We start from the raw sequence: 22,830 nt of genomic DNA, 5'->3' as shown, positions 1-22,830 counted from the left end.
AATTCCTTGGAAGCTACCTGCTGATCCGAGCATGCCTTCAGAATTCATTGGATGCTGCCTGCTACCCTGAGCAGGCCCACAGAATTCCTTGGAAGCTACCTGCTGATCCGAGCATGCCTTCAGAATTCCTTGGAAGCTGCCTGCTACCCTGACTAGGCCCACAGAATTCCATGGAAGCTACCTGCTGACCCGAGCATGCCTTCAGAATTCCTTGGAAGCTGCCTGCTGATCCGAGCATGCCTTCAGAATTCCTTGGAAGCTGCCTGCTACCCTGACTAGGCCCACAGAATTCCTTGGAAGCTACCTGCTGATCCGAGCATGCCTTCAGAATTCCTTGGAAGCTGCCTGCTACCCTGACTAGGCCCACAGAATTCCTTGGAAGCTACCTGCTGATCCGAGCATGCCTTCAGAATTCCTTGGAAGCTGCCTGCTGATCCGAGCATGCCTTCAGAATTCCTTGGAAGCTGCCTGCTACCCTGACTAGGCCCACAGAATTCCTTGGAAGCTACCTGCTGATCCGAGCATGCCTTCAGAATTCCTTGGAAGCTGCCTGCTACCCTGAGCAGGCCCACAGAATTCCTTGGAAGCTGCTTGCTGATCCAAGTGGGCACATAGACTCCTCTCACCCCATACACATCGAGGCCAAGAAGAAAAGATGCGTGGATGGAAAAAGGATGTCAGGATATGACGTCATCTAGCCCCATACACAGTCCCTCGTCATATTCTGCCAGGTGGCACCATTTAGCGTCACGCCACAGGCCCAGGGTCATGCAGCAGGCGCCGTGGTACCGGGGCCCACTGAACTCTGTGCATGGCTGTGTTTCACAGCACAGTCAGCAGCAGGTGGTCCATTTCCCTTCTAGCACTAGGGCCAGTGACAAACTGGCTGCGCCACTGCACGGCCCACGCGCCGCACGCATTGCTGCTTACACGTTTACGACCCTGTTGGTTATTATCATACACACAGCTTTTGGCTGGTTACTGACGGCTACATCCCACTCTGCTAACAATCAATGAACTCCCCGCTTTCCTCTCTTCAGGGGGCCGAGGGGAGCTTATTATTGTGAGGCCGGTGAGTATTTTTCAAACCATGTACTTTAGCCTAATTGCATTCTTCGTTTGGTTGGATCTGAGTGCCCTAGCAATGCTCATTTTGTTTCCTCCGTTGATGGCGTTGTTTAATAACTGTGCCCGACCATCGGCGCTGAGGAGGGGCCGCACTGGTTGGCAGTCCACCACAACAACGAGCAGCTGTCATAGCAATAAGCCAGCCTCCATCCACCGTGTGTGCCAACCTGCAGCCCCAAAACGGAAGACTGGGGGAAACACATGGCGCCTGCGGTGTCTTCACTGAAGAGACACATCTGGCACCTGGGGTGTCTTCACTGGGGGAAACACATGGCGCCTGCGATGTCTTCACTGGAGGGACACATTGGGCACCAGCTGTGTCTTCACTGGAAGGACACATCTGGCACCTGTGGTGTCTTCACTGGAAGGACACATCTGGCACCTGCGGTGTCTTCACTGGAGCGACACATCTGCCACCAGCGGTGCCTTCATTGGAATGACACGTCTGGCACCTGCAGTGTCCTCACTGGAGCGACACATCTGGCGCCTGCGGTGTCTTCACTGGAGACACACCTCAGGCACCTGCGGTGTATTCACAGGGAAAACACATGTGCCACCTGCGGTGTCTTCACTTGAGACACACATCTGGCACCTGCGGTGTCTTCACTTGAGACACACATCTGGCACCTGGGGTGTCTTCACTGGGGGAAACACATGGCGCCTGCGATGTCTTCACTGGAGGGACACATCTGGCACCAGCTGTGTCTTCACTGAAAGGACACGTCTGGCACCTGCGGTGTCCTCACTGGAGCGACACATCTGGCACCTGCGGTGTCTTTACTGGAGACAAAAATCTGGCACCTGCGGTGTATTCACAGGGGAAGCACATCAGCCACCTGCGGTGTCTTCACTTGAAACACACATCTGGCACCTGCAGTGTCTTCACAGGGGACACACATCTGCCACCTGTGGTGTCTTCCAAGGAAATACACAACTGGCACCTGATATTTCTTCACTGGAGGCAAACATCTGGCACCTGCAGTGTCTTCACAGGGGACACACATCTGCCCCCTGCGGTGTCTTCACTTGAGACACACAACTGGCACCTGCGGTGTCTTCACAGGGGACACACATCTGGCACCTGTGGTGTCTTAGAAGGAAAGACACAACTGGCACCTGATGTGTCTTCACTGGAGGCACACATCTGGCACCTGTGATGTCTTCAGAGGAGACACCGACCTGGCACCTGGGGTGTCTTCACTGGAGAGACACATCTGGCACCTGGGGTATCTTCGATGAAGACACAGACCTGGCACCTGCGGTGTCTTCACTGGAGACACACATGGTGCACCTGTGGTGCCTTCACTGGAGAGACACATTTGACACCTGCGGCGTCTTCGCTGGAGAGACACATCTGGCACCTGCAGTGTCTTCAATGGAGGGACACATCTGACACTTGCAGGGACTTCACTGGAGAGACACATCTGATACTCGCGGGGCCTTCACTGGAGGGACACATCTGGCACATGTGGTGTCTTTTTGAAGAGACACATCTAGCACCTGCAGTGTCTTTTCTGGAGGAAAAGAGTTGCCTCCTTATAGTCTTTTCACTGGGGGAAAAAACCTAACACCAGAGTTGCATCTTCACTTGGAGGTAAGCATCTGGCATTTGTGGTGTCTTAGTTGGAGGAAAGACCTCTGCCATCTGAACGTCTTCACTGGAAGAAACGAACCTGCCACTAAAATGTTTTTCAGCTGAGGAGACAGCTGGTGCCTGCTACTGTCTTTACTGAAGGACCTACCAATGGCGAGTGTTTTCTTCGCAAGACCTTATCTGACAGTATCTGTACAACAGATTACACATATAGCATTTGCAAGTGTCTTCACTGGAAGAGACACATCTGGCATCTGAAAGTGTTTTCTTTGGTAGAGACACATCCTACACCCACCAACCTCTTCAATGAGGGATGAGTGTGTGTATCCTACAGGTGTCCTCTCACAAAGAGAGGAAGCTGGCACTTCCTTCAACTGACCTTTAACCCTTTCGATGCTGATGACGAGATGAGCTCGTCATCACCCACGGGTGTCGTGTGCTGATGACGAGCTCAGCTCGTCATAGTGCCACTAAAATGGCATTTTCCAGCACAGGGGGGGGAAAACGCCCAGCAGCCATGTGGTTAATGGAGTGGACTCTGTGGTGTCTTTACTGGAGGAGGCACATCTGGCGTATTACAGTTGAGAGATATCTGATGCCTGAGTGTGCTTTCACTAGAGCAGGCACATCTGCCACTTCGGTTAGCTTCAGTGTAAGAAATACACCTGAGACTCGCAGTGTCCTCCAGGGGCGGCTCCTCCATTAGGGCGGAGGTGCGGAGCCCCATTGCTTTCTCGCAGTGCGAGAAGCAGAAACGTAAAATGGTAAAACTACCATTTTATGTTTCTGCTTCTGGCACTGCGATTTGTTAGGGGGCTCTGCTGGAGGGCCGGGGAGGAGTGGCTAGCCCAATGCTGTGGGCACTGACTGTTTGGTTGGCCCTCTGGGGCTGACCAAACCAGTCATGCACATTCTCTTTTTTCTCCATATAGGCTGCATGCAGCCTACATGGAGAAAATGGCCTCCCCATTATCGTCATTGCAGAGTTGTGATTAGCTTTGGGAAGGGGAGGGAGGCTGCCTACTTCCTGTTCCACGGGACCCAGCCAAGAGCTGAAACGGCGCGGGACCCAGACGGATACGTTTATTATTTTTTTAAAGAATTATATCCCCCTACGCCCCTCCCAGCACAACCCCACTACCCGCGAGTCATGCCGGCCACGACTGGTGTCCTCAATGTAGTAGGCACCCTTTACACCGGTGATTGAGTTTAGGTACATTTACCCTGTGAGACACATATGTCACCTCAAGATATCTACTCTGTAGAATACACATCAGGCATGTGTAGTGCTCCTATTGATGGATGGCAACAGCTATGAGGGAAAGGCTCTTTTTACACATAACCAAACAAATAGTTTTAGGAGATCCACTAAAAATACTATATGTATTTTGGAGGGAACATGCTCCACATTGAGAGAATGGAAATATGTTCATGTACCTGCAAATTCAAAATTAGGTCTATAATGTTTTAAAGAAAATATACTGAAGAAAAAAATTCGAGCACATTTTTGTGAGTGAGACATTTTTTTTTAATATACTTTTGTTCTTGCAAGGATATAAAGAGAAGATACATCACTGACTGACCTTATTTATTTATTTATTTATTTATTTTCTGACACTTATAGAGCGCGAACAATTACCCTTGGGTGTCTCGGCACTAGACTGCAGTCATGTCATTCCTTAGAGGTGAGGATGCGGTGGGTGTACTGTATTATTGGTTGAATAACCACGTCTTCAGATTTTTTCTGAACTGTAAAAGCGATGGACTGGCTTTGATGTGGTATGGTAGGGTGTTCCAGATTTTGGGGGCCGCAACTAAGAAGCGGCGGTCACCCCATGTGACTGTTCTGCTACGTGGGACGACTAATTGGTTAAGTGATGAAGATCGTAGCTTTCTGGCAGGACTGTAAGGTATTAGGTGATCTTTTAGGAAGCGAGGCCCCTGATCCTGCATTACCTTGTAGACTATGCACATAGCTTTAAACTTTATCCTGTTTTGGATAGACAACCAGTGGTAGGACCTCAGAGTATCTGAGATGGGTGCGAATTTTGGTTTTTTTTTTTGACCTAGAGAAGAAACAGCTAACATTTGCTGATAACTCCAATTACTGGAGCAAACACCGGAACCTAAGCTTAACCTTGCTAGAAGAACCATACCCGAGGAGTGACGTTGTTTCATTGGAGCAGGAAGAAAGACCTGGGATCTGAAGAACTATCTTCTGGTTCTGACAACGGAAAACCACAAGATAATTCTCATGAAGCAAACTCATCCACGTTCCACACCTGGGACCTGATGGTATCTTTCCTGAGGGGCCACACAGAGCAGAGGTGTGAAGGTGCCTCTGTGTGAGATCCTTTTAAAAAAATGTGTTTATTAGGCTTCATGCACAGGGTGAAACAGCTGCCGTCGCTGTAACATGCGGCACATGCAAAAGCCATTTATCGACCAATACAATGTGCCCATTTTGAGAATGACATTGATAAACACTGTTATACCAAACAAAACGTCAGTACAAAGCAAAGAAGCTCATGAGGCTGCACGGTAGACGTAAGGAGTCAAGTCATATATGAAGAGGAAGGGAAACAGCCCAGAGGGGAGTCCACCAAGCGTGAAAAGCAAATAGTATGTATGGTCATGTCATATAGGGGCGGGGCAGAGAAGGGCACTGATCCAGGAAGGGACAGGCGATGGAGCGCTAAAGATATAGGGGAAGCAGTTGTGCGCACTGAGGGATATATGATGTGTTGATCGGATAGCTACGTAATCCAGTAGTCCTCATATGTTGCATGGGAGCCACTCACCCCTGTGTGTGCCAACATACGCCATTTTGAATGTCAGTTGGGTAAGTACAGACTCAAGGGAGGAGCACATCATTTTTGGCTTCCACATTAGCAGTGGGGGCTAGTCCATAGGGGCGTCTAGGGCTGCGCCCCACAAAAGAATCGGGCAACAGGTGAACAGGAATGTAAGCAGACGAATTGACAGCTTACAATTCGTCTGTTTACATTTCCGGGCCGGCCTGTGCTTCACGGGTGAAAGTGCGCATGTCAACGCACAGCGCATGCAGGTGAGAGGCGAGCGAGAGTCCAGAAGAAGGTCTGCGCATGTGAGAGAGGAGCGTTCGGTTGGTCCCCTGATTTGGAGGACCGAATTGCCTTGTATGCGGACGATATTCTGCTTTATTTAACCTCTCCCCGAAGTCCCTCATTATTGTGTGCGATGTTCTGGCCTCTTTCGGTAGGAACTCTGGGCTTTCCATCAATTGGTGGAAATTCCTGTTGTTTGTCCTTAAGGGGGAACCCCCAGTCCCTTCGGGGAACTGTCCGATTCAAATCAGTACAGATTTGGGGATCTTTATCTCTCTTGACCCCGCAGTTCGGTATGCCCAGAATCTCCTTCCCCCTTTGCAGAGGCTTCGAAGTGATATTGCTAATTGGAGAAAACTTCCACTCTCCCTGTTGGGGCGAGCGGTCCTTTTTAAAATGATGGCACTGCCTCGGTTCCTCTATGCCCTTAAAAATACCCTAGATGTAGTGCCGGACAGCTATTTCCGTGAGGTGGAAGGGGTTGCAGCGTAGTCTTCTATGGGAGGGCAGACCCCGTATCGCTTTAGCTAAATTAACGCTCCCCTGGTATGATGGAGGCATTGCCCTCCCAGATATTAAACGGTATTATTGGGCCTCACAGCTGACCGCGATCAAACATGGAATGTATGACCCCATTGCAGATCCTGGCCATGCCATGGATAAATGGCTCCTCCCTGGAGGCAGTTATAATAGAGCATTGTACTCAAAGCCAGCAAAGTTAGACTTGACGGGGCCGACTAAGCACGCTGTCCGTATCTGGCGTGATGCCACGAACTCTTTGGGCTGGAGGGACAAGTTGACGCTAGCTACCCTACTCTTCGATTCGGAGCGGCTGGGTAAGCTCTGGAAGACGAAGGGATTCGATAAATGGGACCTGATAGGGATCTCCACCATTAAAGACTTATCGAGCAAGGGGAGGGTTAAGTCATTTGAGGAAATGCAGGCTGAATTTTGAGCTGTCGGGTTTTGAATATTTCCGCTATGCACAAACGATCTCCTTGATCTATAAGAAGTTGATTAATCACAGGGCGGATCTATCAATCAATCAATCAGGAGTTAGTTAAAGCGCGACTACTCACCCGTAAGGGTCTCAAGGCGCTAGGGGTGGGGGGGTGGGGGGGTGCAGCTTCCATTCCATCAAGGAGGGGGTCTGTCGAAGAGCCAGGTTTTGAGGTTTCTTGCGAAGATGGTTCCCAGCGCAATCAAGCCACCAGGGGTTCCAAGGCCAATGAGAAAAGAAGAGGTGAGAGAGGGCAAACCTGCCGAGTACCCCGACCAAGACTGAAGGACGCCGAGACCCGATTATTAACGACTATTTGAGCAAGCGGCTCAGCATGTAACAAGCGCACCCAGCTAATGAATTCAGGGCCAAATCCAAATTTAGACAGGACCGCCCACAAATAGGATCATTCTACAGTATCAAAAGCCATAGTGGCGTCGAGTGAAACAATTACGGCTGGCTCCTGCAAAGTATGGGCCCTGCCTATAACGCCATGCAACCTACGTAAATTTAGGACCGTGTTCCGATGAGGAACAAAGCCCGATTGGTCTGGATGAATCAGCTTGCTAACCACTTTCACAAGTCTATTAGAGAGAAGTTTGGCCAGAAGTTTGGGTTCAGCCTTTAATAAAGAAAGGGACGTTGGTCTTGGGTTTACCCACCTTATGAATCACAACCACGGACCCAACCCTCTGATCTCTGGGCAGAATACCTTTCCCCCGGGCCTCGACAAACATGGATTTAAGGTAGGGAGACAGTCTATCGGATCTGAGCTTGTAGAGTTCGATTGGAAGCCCGTTTGGACCCAGCGCCTTACCCGAGTTCAAGGAGCGGATAGCTTGGGCTATTTCGTCAGCCGTTAAGGCACTGTCCATGAAATCACGGTCTTCAGGAGATAGGCGCGGGAGCTGTATATCATGAAGCAGTAGGTGAGAGTCCTCCTCGGGTCGATCAGAGACCGAGGTGTAAACAGTTTGGAAATGCGCCGCAAAATTGTCCACAATAATCCGTGGATCTGTAAGCAGAGCGCCCTCCGCTGTAACGAGTTCTGGGATGACACGGTCAGCCCAGTCCTTTTTGTCCAACCAAGCAATACGTTTACCTGCCTTATCCCCGAGGTCATAAAGCCTGCCCTGTTGCTCCCTACCAAGAGCCCTTGCACTATCAGTGACTAGTGATTTATAATCATACTGCTTAGGGCTTAAAAGATGTAGTTTAGCTTGCGTTACCTTATGTTTCAGTTCCCCCTCCAGCCGACCAATCTCAGTCTCTGCATCAACAACCTCCCTATTTCTTTCCTTTTTAAGTTCCAGCTATCAGTGATAGAGCCTGACCCCTGATGACAGTCTTAAAGGCTACCCAAAGAGTCATGGGGGAGGACACTGATCCCTCATTATGCGTAAAATATTCATCTAGGGCCTTAATGAGGTCCTTACGAAGTTTGGGGTTACGTAGATACCAGGGGTCAATGGGGGCTACCCTGCCCGCCGTTCCCGAAGCAATACAAAGCCTAAACCACAGCGGGGAATGATCAGAAATACCCCTTGCGAGGTGGACAGCTTCAGCGACGTACGACGCCTGGGCCGCCGGGACCAGACAGTAATCCAAGCGGGAAAGGCTGTTATGGACACCAGAATAAAATGTGTATTGTTTCTGATCAGGATGGATCAATCTCCACCCATCCACTAAACCCTTAGCGTCGATGAAGTCGGGTAGCCATCGCATGGCACGCCCCATATCTCGCGGGGGATGTCTATCCATAACTTCAGAGACAACCGCATTGAAATCACCACCCAAGATCAAAAGCCCAACCGGCAGTTCGAGCAAAAGCTTTCCCAAATCAGCAAATTAGGTACTCTGCATGCCCGGGGGGACATAAACAGACAAGAGGGTAAGAACCTGTCCTTCCCACTGACCCATAATGCCAACATACCTGCCCCTGTCATCCTCCCACGTGGAATCTATCACCAAAGGGAGCGCCATCCGAATTTGGATCCCCACCCCTCTGGAACCAGAGGTGAAACCCGCGTGGGCCACCAACTTATACCCCATTCTGTGCATAGCTTTACATGAATTCCCAATTAAATGTGTTTCTTGAAGCAAAACCATATCTGGTGCCTGGCCTTTAAGATACTGGAGAACCACACTGCGTTTAATTTTGTCCCCCAACCCATTCACATTCCAACTCAAAATCTTCAGTTCCCTACCCCCATCATCATTTGCGAAAAAGATGTGACAATCCTCTGTCTGCTGCATGGTAAACAAGTTCAACCTGCTGATGCCATAAACAATCCACCCAACTGGTGAAACAAACTTCCCTCCCCAACACCCCACCACCCCGCTGCCTTGCCCATTAGGCTTAGAACTGCCCATTGAAAAATGCAGAGTGCCTGTCGCCCTAAACATTCAAAAGAAAGAACAAAAAAAAGTACTTAGGGGTATAGATCATAGGAGCTCCGGCCACCCCCAAAAAGACATATTAATAAGTCTGTGAAAAATACAGTTATGCAAGCATTAAAGTTAAAGTTAAAAGTTTTATAAAGCGCTCGTTGACCGGTCGGTTTCTTGGCGCTGAGGACGGTAGTGGGTGGAGGGTAGGGAGACAGCCTACTCGGCAAAAGCTCGCGAGAAAAGCCAGGTCTTCAGATCTCTGCAAAAGTCCATGTAAGATGCAATGATCCTGACACTAAGAGGTAAAGAATTCCAAAAGGAGGGGGCCAAGAAGGAGAAGCTCATGCCTCCATGTTTCTTCCTTATCCTTTTACAACGAGGGATTATATCACTCCCCCCAATGAATCCAAGGATACCTCTTGTCCCGTCCCCCCCACACCCTCTCCCCCCCACAACTCTGAAACACACGACTGGACCCCCATTTAAGAAGGTTGAGCTTCTGAGTCACCAACTCCTCCCCACTCGATCCGGGGGACCCGAACCTCAAACCACTCCGATACGGTCTCCAGCTGATCGAAAAACCATGCCCTACCATCCACCTCAACTCTAAGATGAGCCGGACACAACATTGAATACTTCATGCCTCTCTCCCGCAGGTCGCGCTTCTTGGACAAGAAGGATTTTCGTTGCTTCTGAACTCTTTGCGTGAAGTCGGAAAAGAAGGCAATGGTAGCATTTTCATATTTAAGGGGAGCACTGTCTCTTGAACACTGAAGAATAGCATCTCTGTCTCGGTAGTTGAGTCCTCGGGCCAACATGGGCCGCGGGGGGCGGGAGGGCGCCCGGTCTGGGACGGCCGCCCGGGACCCTGTGCGCCCGCTCAATGATGAAGAACTTACTGAGACCCTTCGGTTGCAGGTGCTCAAGGATAAGATCCTCCACGAACAGGTCTGGGGCCTGCCACTCCCCCTTTTCAGGCACACCCAGGAAGCGCAGATTGTTACAGCGTAGGCGGCCTTCATAGTCATCCAACTTAAGGTCAAAGGCCACACGTGAATCGCGCAGCTCCCCAACCTCCTGCTGCAACTGGGAGTCATCCTCCACAAGACTGGAGGTGGTAAGTTCAACTTGTTTCACTTTTTCATTGAGTTTACCCATATCTGCACGAATTAGGTGGATGTCTATGGCCATTGAGTCCATTTTATGCTCCAGTGAGGCTTTAACTCCAGAGATAGCGTCCATGACATCCTTAAGAGAGAGCTCAGATTCATCTCCGGTCAGCGCCCACTTTACCGAGTCCTCCGACAGCCTACCCTTTGGTATATCCTTAGAGATTGTGTACCTGTCAAGTTTGTTGGATTAAACCGGTTTCTACCCCCTGGTCCCAGTGCCCTTCACACGCTCCATGTTCCGATGGGCAGAGCGCTATTCAGGCCAGCTTCCAGATGTGGCCCTGAGAGCACTCCCAACACTGTAGCTCCAGACACAGGCCCCCAGAATCCACAGCAACAAGGACGAGCAAAGCAGCCCAACACCAGAAGGAGATGAAATGGGCCTCACAATGGCACTCAGCATCCGAGAGATGAGAGCAGGGTCAGTCAACCACCACAAGGGATACCCGCTGCACCTCGGTGGCACCGTAAATACCAGGCAACTGTGTCTCAATGCCCAATCATGCTCACCATAAAGTGCGTACATCCAGGGAAGATCAGCACACAATCAGGTGAATACCAGGTTGTAGACAGCGCCTCCAGAGGATCATTCAGAAGAGGAGAGCAACAAAGCAGGGGGGAGGGGAATCCCCCATCCATCCGCCGCCGGCCAGAAGAAGTAATGCTTCACAATCCGGATCCACCTTAAAGCTGCGACATACCACCTTCACCGAGGGTCACCACCCTTAGCATCAGGCCCATCACAATCCGGTAAAAGCAGCTTAAAACAGCATCATGTGGTACCAGTTGCACCCCCCTCGAGCCGCCGCCGCTGAAGCCCCTCCACTGCTGCCGCTCCCCGCACCGCTGCGCACAAACACACAGGAGCGCAGGGCCACAGCGTCCAGAGGTGGGGTCCGCAGAGAGCCGGAGACGACTTTTCTTTTTTGTGTTGCGGCCCCCACTTCCGGCCGAGCCGGAAGTTGTCGTTTTTCAGACCGGGGCTCCCACCGTGGGTCCTGGCTTGAGGCCCACACTTGGTCAGACGGAATCCACGGCAAGGACACCTTCACAGGAACCACAGAGAGCTCCGGGACAGGCAGCAGCGGCTCCACCACACTCACTGCCCCTGGGAAGACATCAGGATTGAATGAAAGGATTGATTTTGGGCTAAATAGTCACGGAGCTCCGAGACTACGTGGCCATCTTGGATCGCGCTTGGCCACACCCAACCCTAAACAGGTATTCTTAATCATTCGGGTGCCCCATGCGCCAAGTGTTCAATAAGTGCATATGCGTGCACCATTGCTCAAACTGCTATGTAGTGCGGGTGCTGGCTGCTGCGTGCCGGGGGAGTAGAGCAGTGAAGTGGTAAGTCAGAGACACTGTTGTAATGAATTTCAAGATCTATGTTTATCTTGAGTAAGATTTATTCCAAGGAGAAACCCAGAACCACCCTACCAGACGCAGCTGGATCAACTGTCACTGAATAAATCTTACTCAAGATAAACATAGATCTTGGAATTCATTACAACATTTTGGCGACAAGGATGGGATCCCAATGCATCATAGATGACATAGCCCAACCTCACGTATTACATTCTAATACAATATAACAGACACAATTAAATCACCACCACAGAGCCCAGGGCTCAGCGGGTCAAGGAAGAGTGCTGGGGTAAGTACATCTTAAAACCCCGCTTGGTTGACGTTGGGGGCATAAAGAGCCACCAAGGTAAGGGGACCCCTGTCTAAGTGTCCCCCCAGGATCACATACCACCCGTCTGTGTCCACCCGCAGAGTGCCCATGGCAAAGGGAACCTTGGGGCATTCCAAATTAGCACAACCCTCACATAGACCGACATAGTGTTCTCGTAGGTCTGCCCTCTTCATTTAATGCGCGCCTTATGGAGTTTGGGCGCCGTGAGATGGGTCTCCTGGAGCATGGCAAAGTGGGCGTGCCGGCATTTGAGGTATGCATAAATACAGTAGCACTTGGTCGGCGTGGCCATACCGCGCACCTCCCATGTAATAATGTGATATTGTGCAAGTTGCCAATCAGGTGTTTGTCCATACATGATTATGGGAGACACAGAGAATCACTAGGTGTCTGTGAAGGCACCTCTGTGTGAGATCTTGAGATGTTTTTTCTGGAGCAAGTGCAGCTGAGACTCCAAGTTATATGTTCTGGAGAAAATACACCAGATACCCTCAAAATGTCTCTTCTGGATTAGACACACATGATTACTGAAAACATCTCCCCTGTCTGATACAGACACACCTGACAGTTGAAGGTTTTTCTAGAATTGCACTGACACCTCATACCTGCAGTTGTCTCTTCTTGGGATGACACATTGAGATATGACAATATCATTCATGGAACGAGCTTACCTAAGACATGCATGAAGCAACAGAAGGAGGTAGGATACAGTGTGAGCATGCGCCCTACATGGTGAGGAAATATCACAGTTGTTGGGGACCAGCATGCAAAGATGCAGACATGCAAGAGTGCTGAGGATAAAGAACTGATGATGACTACAAGAGACAAGGGAAAGCGGAAGCAGGTAGAGGAAAGCCAGACTTACAGGAAAGACTTCATGTCCATGCCACGATTCCGGACCTGACCCACCACATAGTCCCAGCTGCCTGGAGTGGAGCGGCTGCGTCCGCCACTGCTGGCGCCGCGGTACTTGGATCCAGCCGTGCTTCCTTGCCGGCCTGGGCCGCCGCGCGGAGGCCGTGGGTTGCTGCCTGTTGAGTTAGGCTGGAGCTGGAGTTGACCCAGGCTCTGGCTGGTGGTTGGTTGCACATGGAAGGGCTTCTGCTGGTAGCTGAGGGGCTGCTGCAGACTCTGCTGCCGAAGCAATGTCCGCGGCCGCTGGCACTTTGGGTCTGCAGCTGAAGTCGAGATGTGCTGCAGGGTGGTGGCAGCCGGCAGGGTGGGCTCCTCAAAACTTGGGGAATGATGGCATGAAAGGAGAGAGATGGGTGGGGAAGTGAAGGAAAGAAAGACATAAGAGTTAGACTGAGGATAGCCAATGGTAAGAAAGCATCTCTGGCGCACACGGGCTGGAGTCCCTTTGAAGGGAGGGCTTGGATAGGAGGGCTACATTAGCAGCATTAGGGCTGGAGCATAAAGAGGGTTGGACCGGAGCTTGACTAAGGGAGCGCCAGGAAGGGAGCGCCAGCAAGGACCCCAGGATTCCCCATAGAGGGAGCACCAGACCGTGTGCTTAAGAAGGGAGCGCGAGTAGGGCAGCACTACGAAAGGAGCAAGCGAAAGGGAGCGCCTAGAAGGGTGCAACAGGAGGGGAGCGCCTAGAAGGGAGAACAAGGGAAGGAGCGTCAAGATGTGCTTACTAGAAAAGGAGCGCTAACAAGTAAGTGCAAAAAAGTGAGCAACAAATCGAGACACCGAAGAAGAAAGCACAAAGGCAAGAGCACCAAGAGTCCAAGAGTGGTGTATCAAGAGAGAGCACAAAGAAAGAAATGCCAAGGAGTTAGCCATCACAAGAACACCTAGAAGAATGCACCAGGTGCACCTGGGGGTCTGGCACTCTTCTGGAAGCAAGTGTGCCACTGCAGACAGCCACCTTGGTCAAAGATCCCTGTCTGCTACCTCTAAACGACAGGGAGAGGGACAAGTCCTAAAGCATGACCTTGAATGTCCTGGAAGTAACCACCAACTGTTCCCTGGACATTGGACTGCTACCTACACTCACCCAAAGGGCTTTGTTGAATTGACTGACCTGCTGGAGCTAAGGTATATGGAGCGATTATTCCAAGGGGTTACGGCCTTCCTGCCCCATCCGCTTAGGGCACCTGGCAGTTCTCTCTCGAAAGTCGTGGCCTGCCCTGCCCCATCTCATCTACTGCACATATGACCCATCCCAGCTGCTCTATAGGTGACAGCAGAGTAGAGCTAGTGTAGCCAGTCTCATGACTTCCACAACACTGCTGAACCCAACTGTACAAGGCAGTCATCTGAGCAGGAGGCCCTCGACAACCTTAACCCAATCACTGTGGATGCTGGGTACGAGGCAGACCTTTACCCTACAGGATCTCAGCCTGAACAACTTCTATCCACAGGCGGCAAAGAACCATATCCTGCCAGGTAGGCACTCAGATCAAACTACGAAGATCCACCCGTGCAAGCTGCTCTAGAGAAAATGGAAATACCCAAACTATCAGAATGAGTAACCCGGAGAGGACCAGGGTATCAGAGCACGCCTAGATCCCGCTGGTGGCTGTTCCCTCACACTGCTGGCACTCCCAGTCACAGACACATCGAGAACCCAGAGATCAGAGAACACCTCCCGAGGCGCCAACCCCAAGGGCAGCCACACACGCCTTATCAGAGAGCAGCCACGGGGCAGAGAAAAACCGCACCCACATGCAAACACCGAGTAGTCATAGCATAAAGGGAAGCCATGTCTACATGTATGGGGTTCTTCAGTGGACATCTGGTGTATCCCTGCTCTTGGGCGTCCCTGATTCTACCTGTCACTGTGCACAGACGGGCCACAGAGGCTCCTCTAGTTGCTGATGGGCGTGATTAACATGTGCTACAGAAGCCTTGGTCCCTGAAAATGCGAGTGCTAGGATTTGTGGATTCCATGGGGGTACATTACTATCAGTTTCTCAAATTCCTTCAATAAGTTTTCTCAATGTTCTTTCTCCACCTGAGCGCAGTGTCTTATGTTAGTGCAAGGTGGAGTCATTTGTTTTTGTATTGGTTTAACTCCCAATTGACGCGGACCTGCAAATATTCTCCAGTGTGTTCACAGGTGCCCAATATTATTGGCGTCTCGCTTGTGGACAAATCTAACTGCTTGTGATTGTGGAGGTGATAGTCTGCAAGAAAATATCTGGTATCTTCTTATTTACTGGAAGACCGAGAGAGGATCAGCACTGGGTGACAGGTCAATCTTCTGAATATTTCTGGAGATCTCATTTGTGAGAGAAATGCACAGAACATGGCAGATTGTGATGCCTGTGATCCTTCTACATAGACATAATGGGCCTGTGAGGTTCCTTCTTAAAACAAATACTAAGTTAACTCACATTAAAAAGCAGCGTAAACTAGTTAGTGGGAAGTTTTGAAACTGATTATCATGTGGAGGAATCTGGTGCACCTTGCTCAATAGAATACTTTGGCAATGTGGTAGAAAACAAGATATTAAGATCTTGGCGTAGGGTATCCACAACTCCTAGCAACTGATGACTGGTTGAGATTTAATTTTGGAACATAATCTCTTGATCATTATGAAGGTCTCTGCTGGAAGCTGAAACATGGGAAGACCTTTTCTGGAGCTTTGATAAGCCAGTGGCATGGTGTAAAGGGTCGTTTCCAGGCCTCAAAAACATGACTTGCACTTCCTTCCATGACACTCGGAAGTGCTGAGTCATTAAAGACATCACCACGGCAATCTCTATCTAACAGTAGAAGCATGTTGTTGTGTAAGGTGGTATTTTTCCCATTGACTTTTACAATGCCATGGCAGGACTCGTTGTCTTTCTCTTCAGCTGCAGAGTCGAATAACTATGGCCTCATTACGAGTAGCCCAGTTAATTGAGGCGTGTGGTAACTTCTGTTACTGAAATTATTGCAATTAGGATTTTTGCTGCTAATACTGCACTGCAGCAGTTTTTCACAGATACATTTCGGCAGGTCAAACCTGCTGGAATTGATCATGTGTAAAATGCTCACTATATATTGGGACAAGCACATTTTTGTACATTGCACACCAAAATCTGAGTGTTATTCCCCCATTTCAGGACCAAATTATTAACTTGGAGTTATTTTTCAGATCCAATAAATTCCATCTCACCAGAGTCAGATTTTGTTGGCTGTGATAAATGTCAGCCCAAACATCTGACCACTTATAATGATGGCTCTAAAGTTTGGTTTGAGGCTTTTGAAACTGAGACCATACTCTGAAGAAGGCCCAGTCCCATGTATCAGCAAAAAGCCACGTTTTCCTATGCCTTGAATTTTGTTAGTGTGTTTTAGAAATGGGGTCTCTCAGTGGCAGTGATTTGCACCCTGTCCAAGTAGGGACCCTCAGTCTAGTCAGGGCAAGGCAGTCACACAGCTAAGCTAACCCCTGCTCACCCCCTTGGTAGCTTGCCACAAGCAGTCAGGCTTATCTCAGAGGCAATGTGTAAAGTATTTGTATACAGGCACACACACACACACACACATAAACACACCGAAAAACATTACAAATGGAGTCCACACCAGTTTAGAAAAATAGCCAATATTTATCTGACTAAAACAAGACCAAAACGACAATAATCCGACATACCCAAGCCAAAATATTACTATTAAAAGATTAAGCAAGTTTAGTCCATATAAATCAATGGATGCTTTTGTTTTAGCACAAAGTACCATAGATGTGTTAAAAATTAAAGACAATGCAAGGTGAAGGGGAGCTGAGGCGCCGGAAAGCAAACCAATGCGTTGGTTATTATTATTATTATTATAATTGCATTTATTGAGCGCACAGCTACCCGGAGGTCTCCCGGCGCTAAAACAAACAGAAGGTAAACTAGGTGTGAGGGATAATGGGCATGCAAATTAAAAGTTAAACACCAGGCCTTAATTCCTTTGCGGAATGTCAGGTAACAGATTTCAGATCGTAAAGTTTGAGGTAAAGAATTCCATAAAGTGGGTGCCAATAAAGCAAACGAGCGACCGCCCATTGTAGCTCTGTTGACACGCGGGATCTGAAACTTGTTTTGTGTGGAAGATCTCAACGTACGGGAGGGAACATATTGCTGCACCAAAGAAGACAGATATTTCGGAGCTTTACCTGTCTTAATATGGTGCATTATGCAAAGAGCTTTAAATTTTACTCGGCTCTCAATTCGCAACCAATGTAGCTTACGCAAATGGATGACGGCCGAGGATCTGGCAGGTAAGTTACAGATAAGGCGAACTGCCATATTCTGAACCACCTGATATTTCTTTATTACCTCCTTACAGGTGCCCAAGAGTAGAATGTTCCCGTAGTCCATACGTGAGGTGACAAGGGCCTGGACTACGGTCCTCAGGGTGTCAGCTGGAAGCATCCACGTGATTTATCTCAGCCACCTGATGATGGTGGTACAGGTGGCAGAGACTTTTACAACATGTTGCTTCAGAGACAGCTGGTTGTCAAAAAGGACCCCAAGGTTGCGGGCTGTGGCTGAAGGGGTGGGTAAAGGGCCCATCTGAGGAGGCCAGTGTTGCGGGCCCCAGAGCGATGTTCAAACAGGAAAAGCTCTGTTTTATCCCCATTTCATTTTAATTTATGTCTGTACATCCAGTCAGATATATGTTTCAGTCCAGACTGTAGGGAAGACATAGGAAGATGTTTATTGGTGGAAAGTGAATAGACATTTGTGTATCGTCTGCGTAAGAATAGATTGTGAGGCCTGCTTGCTCTGCCAGGAAAGCAAGGGGTCTCACATAAAGATTGAAAAAAAGAGGGCTAAGAATAGACCCCTGGGGAACACCGTGAGGGGAAGAAAAGATAGAAGAAGCAGAGGTAGAAGAAAAGACTTGAAAAGTGCGATTAGAAAGAAAACTAGCAATCCAGGCCAGGGCAGGGCCATCAATACCCACAGATTTCAGGGTGGACAACAAGATGGAATGGGAGACGGTGTCAAATGCGGCACTCAGATCAAGCAAAATGAGTGCCACTGTCTCCCCGTTTTCCATCTGTCTTCTGATGGTCTCAGACACACCAAGAAGTGTAGTCTCAGTGGAGAAGCCAGCCCTGAACCAGGACTGTGAACAGTGAAGAAGATTAGAAGATTCAACATAAGAACTAAGCAAGGAGTTGACATGCTTTTCAAGAACCTTAGAGTAGCAGGGGAGCAAAGAGATAGGACGGAAGTTGGAGGGGTTATTTGGATCCGCGTTGGCCTTTTTTAACAATGGAACCACCATCACGTGTTTCCATTCATTAGGGACAGTAGCTTCGATCAATGAAGCATTCAGAATGTCCAGGATAATCTGGAGTATGGCTGGATCCAAAGTGCTCAGTATTTGAGGAGGCATAGGGTCTAGGGGAGAGCCAGATTTTATTTCATGAAGATATTTTTTAAAGAGCATGGGAGAGATCGGTTCCCAAGAGTGGAGTTGGGGAACAGTAGGAATTAAACCAGAGGCATCAGCAAAAGAGGGGATAGGTGGTACATACTCAGGAAAGGTCGATACAATAGAAGTAGCATTAAAGATGGCGTAGATCTTATCAATTTTCTCTAGAAAAAAGTTTGCCAGGGCGTTACATTGTGCAGTGTCCAGACAAGGATCTTTAGGTGAAGAAGACGCACCAGAGAGATCTTTTACTACTTTAAACAAGGCCTTCGGTCTATTTTGGGCATTGAGTATAGTGCAATTAGCATGATTAGCTGTGGCGATATCACAGGCAGAATGGTAAGCCTGGAGGGCAGTCTTATATTTTATTTTATTATCCGTGCAATAATTGGAACGCCAAACGCGCTCCAGTTTCTTGCAACGAGATTTTTCCTGGCGAAGAAAATCATTAAACCAGGATGCCGGAGGATGATGAATCTGCGATTTATTTCTCTGAATTGGGAGGCAAGAATCTAAAGCTGTTGTCAGCCAAGAGCTGACAGCAGACACCTCTTTGGTAGTCACACTGGAAAACGTAGGTTTCGAATTTACAAGGCAGATGTTTAGTTTTCCCTTATCTAATCGTTTCCAGTTCCTACTGGCTTTATGAGGATGTGAGACAATGGAAGAGTTCTGAGCAGAAATCTTAATTGAAAATTTATAATAAAGTGATCAGACCAAATAACAGGAGAGGAGGATTGGTGAGTAATGCAGTTGAGATTTGAAATAATAGGATCTAATAAATTGCCGGCCTTATGAGTGGGGCCGGAGTTGTGTAAGTGAAGATCTAAAGCGGCTAAATCCTGTAATAGACGTGTGCTAATGGGGCAAGAGGCTAGATTAAAATGAATATTTAGATCACCCACAACAAGAAAATTAGTGGATTGTACTATTAGAGGGTCAACAAGCTCAGGAAAAGAAGAAGCCCATGCAGCAGCCGAGCCAGGTGGACGATAAATCAGCGTTCCAGTCAAAGTAAAGTAAGGAGAAAGAAGAAGTTTAAAAAGACCAGCTTCGCAATTAGGGAAATCTAGGTCTTCCCATTTGCAGGAAAATTCTCTTTTGAAGATTATAGCAATATTTCCGCCCTCTTTGAGAACACGGTTTCGCCCCACAAAGGTGTAATCGTTGGGGAGAGCCATGGCGATATCAGGGCCGGAATTCTCGTTCAGTCACGTTTCCGTTACAAACACAGCTGCTGGGCTAGCTGTCTCTAGGAGGTCAAAGATATCTCTCTTATGTTTCAAGAGAGATCGACATTTTATGCTAATAAAATTCAAGGAAGAACAGGTATTGTACGTAGTAGGGGAGACGTAATGCGTAGGAGGAGGGATAGCCCAGAAAGTGGAGGATAGGGAGTCTATGGACGAGGTAACAGAGTCTAGCGCAAGAGTGCATGTTGAACATTTTAACGGTGCATCATGACAATTAAAAATAGTAGCAGAAGTACAGGGAGGTCGCTGTAACCCCAATAATGCATCGCGGGAATATGTTATATGTCCGGGAGCAGGGGAAGTGGTCCCTGGTCCCGTCCTGGCGCGGACGGGCGCAGACGGGCAGGACTTTGGCACGACTTCGGTGCGAAGTCGGCGCTCCCGCTGCGCTCGTCCACTGCGCTTCCGCCAATGCGTCATTAAATGCGCAGAGGAAAGAAACAAACTAGCCCACTAGTTCTTTATAACATAGGGGAGGTGATGCCTAAGGTCCTTACTGGCAGGGTAGGTGATATGGCGGTTCATAACTACTAGGCAGGGGAGGAGATGCGTTGGTTCCTTTCTGTCAGGGGAGGTGATTTATCGGTTACTTACTGGCAGGGGAGCTGATGAGTCAGTTTCTGGACATGCAGACTCAATTCCTTACTGCGGTGTCACTGAAGAATCGGCCCTCAGGGACGATGCCTCAAAAATCCAGATGCACTGTATTGATGGATCAAGCAGGCTCTGCGTTGATTCCTCAGCCGCGAAGAAGGCCCTGCGTCGGAGTCAGAGCAGGTGTCACAGATGTAGGCAAAACGGGGCTCAAAACTCACGCCGCACCAATTTTCCTGACATGCTGCAATGGCGTGCTGGGGCCTGTGGTGAAAGCTGTAGTGGAGGTGTCAAGTAGAAACTCAGCAGTAATGTGTCGATCTTTTACAACGATGCGTCGATTAAACAAGCACTGGGAGTGGATGCATGTATTGTCTCCTTAAGATCACCAGGTTGGACTTCCAAGTGCCCAGGAACTGGATTTGGTACCACTTGGCAAGTCAGGAGTCTCACCAAAAGAGTCCAGGCACTGACAGGTGAAGTCTTTGATGATACTGAGACTTGTTGACAGGAGGCAAGCTCAACTCAAGCCCTTTGAGAACCTTAGAAGCAGGATGCAGAAAGCAAAATCCAGTTCTTTCACTCCCAGGACAGACGCAGTAAGCCGCTTGCCAGAATCACAACGCAACAAGCAACGTAGCAGCCCCTTCTACAGCATCCAGCTCTTCCTGGCTGAATTTCTCAGTCCAGAACTGTTCTGAGTTTAGGGTATCAGAGGTCCAGTACTTATACCACTTTCTGCCTTTAGAGTGGGCAAACTTCAAAGGAAAGGCTTTTTAGTGCACAACACCTGCCTTTCTCGACCTGGCTCCAGACACACTACAGGGGGGTGGACACAGCTTTGTATGAGGACAGGCACAGCCCTATTCAGGTGTCAGTGACAACTCCTCCCACAACTCTAGCTAAGGAAGGCCCATCAGCCTGGGGATGTGCCATCAGGAAATGCAAGGCATAACACAGCTTCCTTTGTGTGACTGTATAGAGTGAATGTACAAGAGCCCAACTGTCAGCAAACCGAGACATGTATTCTACAGATAGGCAGATGCATAGTATGGTTATGCAAGAAAATGCCCACTTTCTAAGAGTGGCATTTTCAAACTTACAATTCAAAAACCAACTTCACACAAAAATGTATTTTTAAATTGTGAGTTCAGAGACCCCAAACTCCAAATCTCTATCTTCTCCCAATGTGAAATTACCTTTAAAAGATAAAGACAACCCCATGTTACACTAAAGGAGAGATAGTCTTTGTAATAGTGAAAAACGAAATTCGCAGTATTTCACTATCAGGACATGTAAAACACACCAGTACATGTCCTACCTTTTACATACACCGCACTCTGCCCATGGGGCTGCCTTGAGCCTACCTTAGGGGTGACTTATATGTAGTAAAGGGGTAGGTTTGGGCCTGGCAAGTGGGTTCACTTGCTAGGTCGACATGGCAGTTTAAAACAACACATACAATCAGTGCTGAAGGCCCACTAGTAGCTTTTGATTTACAGGCCCTGGCTCCTCTGGTGCACTTTACTACGGATTTTCTAGTAAATAAAATATGCCAATCATGGATAAACCAATCACCAATACACATTGCAGGTGGGGAAGATATTTGACTGCAAAAGCGCTGGTGATGGCAATGTTATTGAACTACATACTTAGGGTCCTGGTCTGGGGCCATCATGGAGTTCCCTTCCAAAGTACGGCGGTGGAGTTGGACCCAGAAGGCTGTTTTGTACCAGTAGAGGGCCAATTAGATGGCAGACCTGGACTGGCAGGGAGTATATGCTCTGGATGTAGTACAACCCGCCTTTTTCTTCCGCCTATCCAATATACTTACACGTTGGGCCCACATGCCATGGATATTGGATGTGGACTTTAATTGTATCATAGATCCGCAGTTGGACTGCTCCAACCCACCATTACGAACCTTTCCGGTGGTGACAACCAGTCCCAATAGCTTACACATTGGTCTTTTTTAGACTGCTGGCAGTCGCTGAACCCTGATAAGAAGGATGACTCCTTTTATTTGTGGGCACATGAGCTACATGAGAGACTGGACTGCATACTCTGTGACCCAGCCACTAGGCTACAAGCCCTTGGAGTGGAATATCTAGGAAATACATTCTCTGATCACAACCCATTACAGATACAGTTGAATTGGTGTGTTCCATGACTCCCGGTTCCTACTTGGCACTTACAATCAGCCAGGATAGAGGACGGGGTCTTCAGGGATGCCACTGGTGAAACACTGCTCCAGAGTCTGACTAAAAACTGGTAGACTGGGAGGCCACAAAGGTTGCACTTAGGGGTCATTGTATCCGTGTAGTGGTGGGGGTTAAGGCAGACCTACAGAAAATCTGATGCATATTGAAAAAGGGGTCCTAGAAGTAGCGACTCCGGCTGACCGCACAAAACAGAGAGAATTAACAGAGCCGCTAGAGTGACATGCTCAATTGATGGAATAACTACGCTGCTTAGACATTCAGGCGTACAAAGCCAAAATGCAAGGTGGTTGGTGACAAGTTAGGCTGCTGATTAGTGTATCTTCTA

General features: G+C 48.8%; 1 protein-coding gene across 4 annotated transcripts in view; it reads right to left on the bottom strand.

Moving 5' to 3' along the window:
- Nucleotides 1–22,830, bottom strand: part of SYT7 (synaptotagmin 7) — an 856,873-nt gene that overhangs the window by 311,470 nt on the left and 522,573 nt on the right. For 3 of the 4 annotated variants that reach the window (XM_086955594.1, XM_086955595.1, XM_086955596.1), the window contains one exon: nt 12,936–13,304. The exons of the other annotated variant lie outside the window; for it this stretch is intronic. In XM_086955594.1, the coding sequence (XP_086811720.1) occupies nt 12,936–13,304 (369 nt within the window). The remainder of the gene's footprint in view (nt 1–12,935; nt 13,305–22,830) is intronic. 4 annotated transcript variants of the gene reach the window in all.

Source organism: Lissotriton vulgaris, chromosome 2_1, assembly GCF_964263255.1.
Source record: "Lissotriton vulgaris chromosome 2_1, aLisVul1.2, whole genome shotgun sequence".
Lineage (NCBI taxonomy): Eukaryota > Metazoa > Chordata > Amphibia > Caudata > Salamandridae > Lissotriton > Lissotriton vulgaris.
The sequence above is the reverse complement of the archived record's forward strand: the minus strand, read 5'-3'. Positions and strand labels throughout refer to the sequence as shown.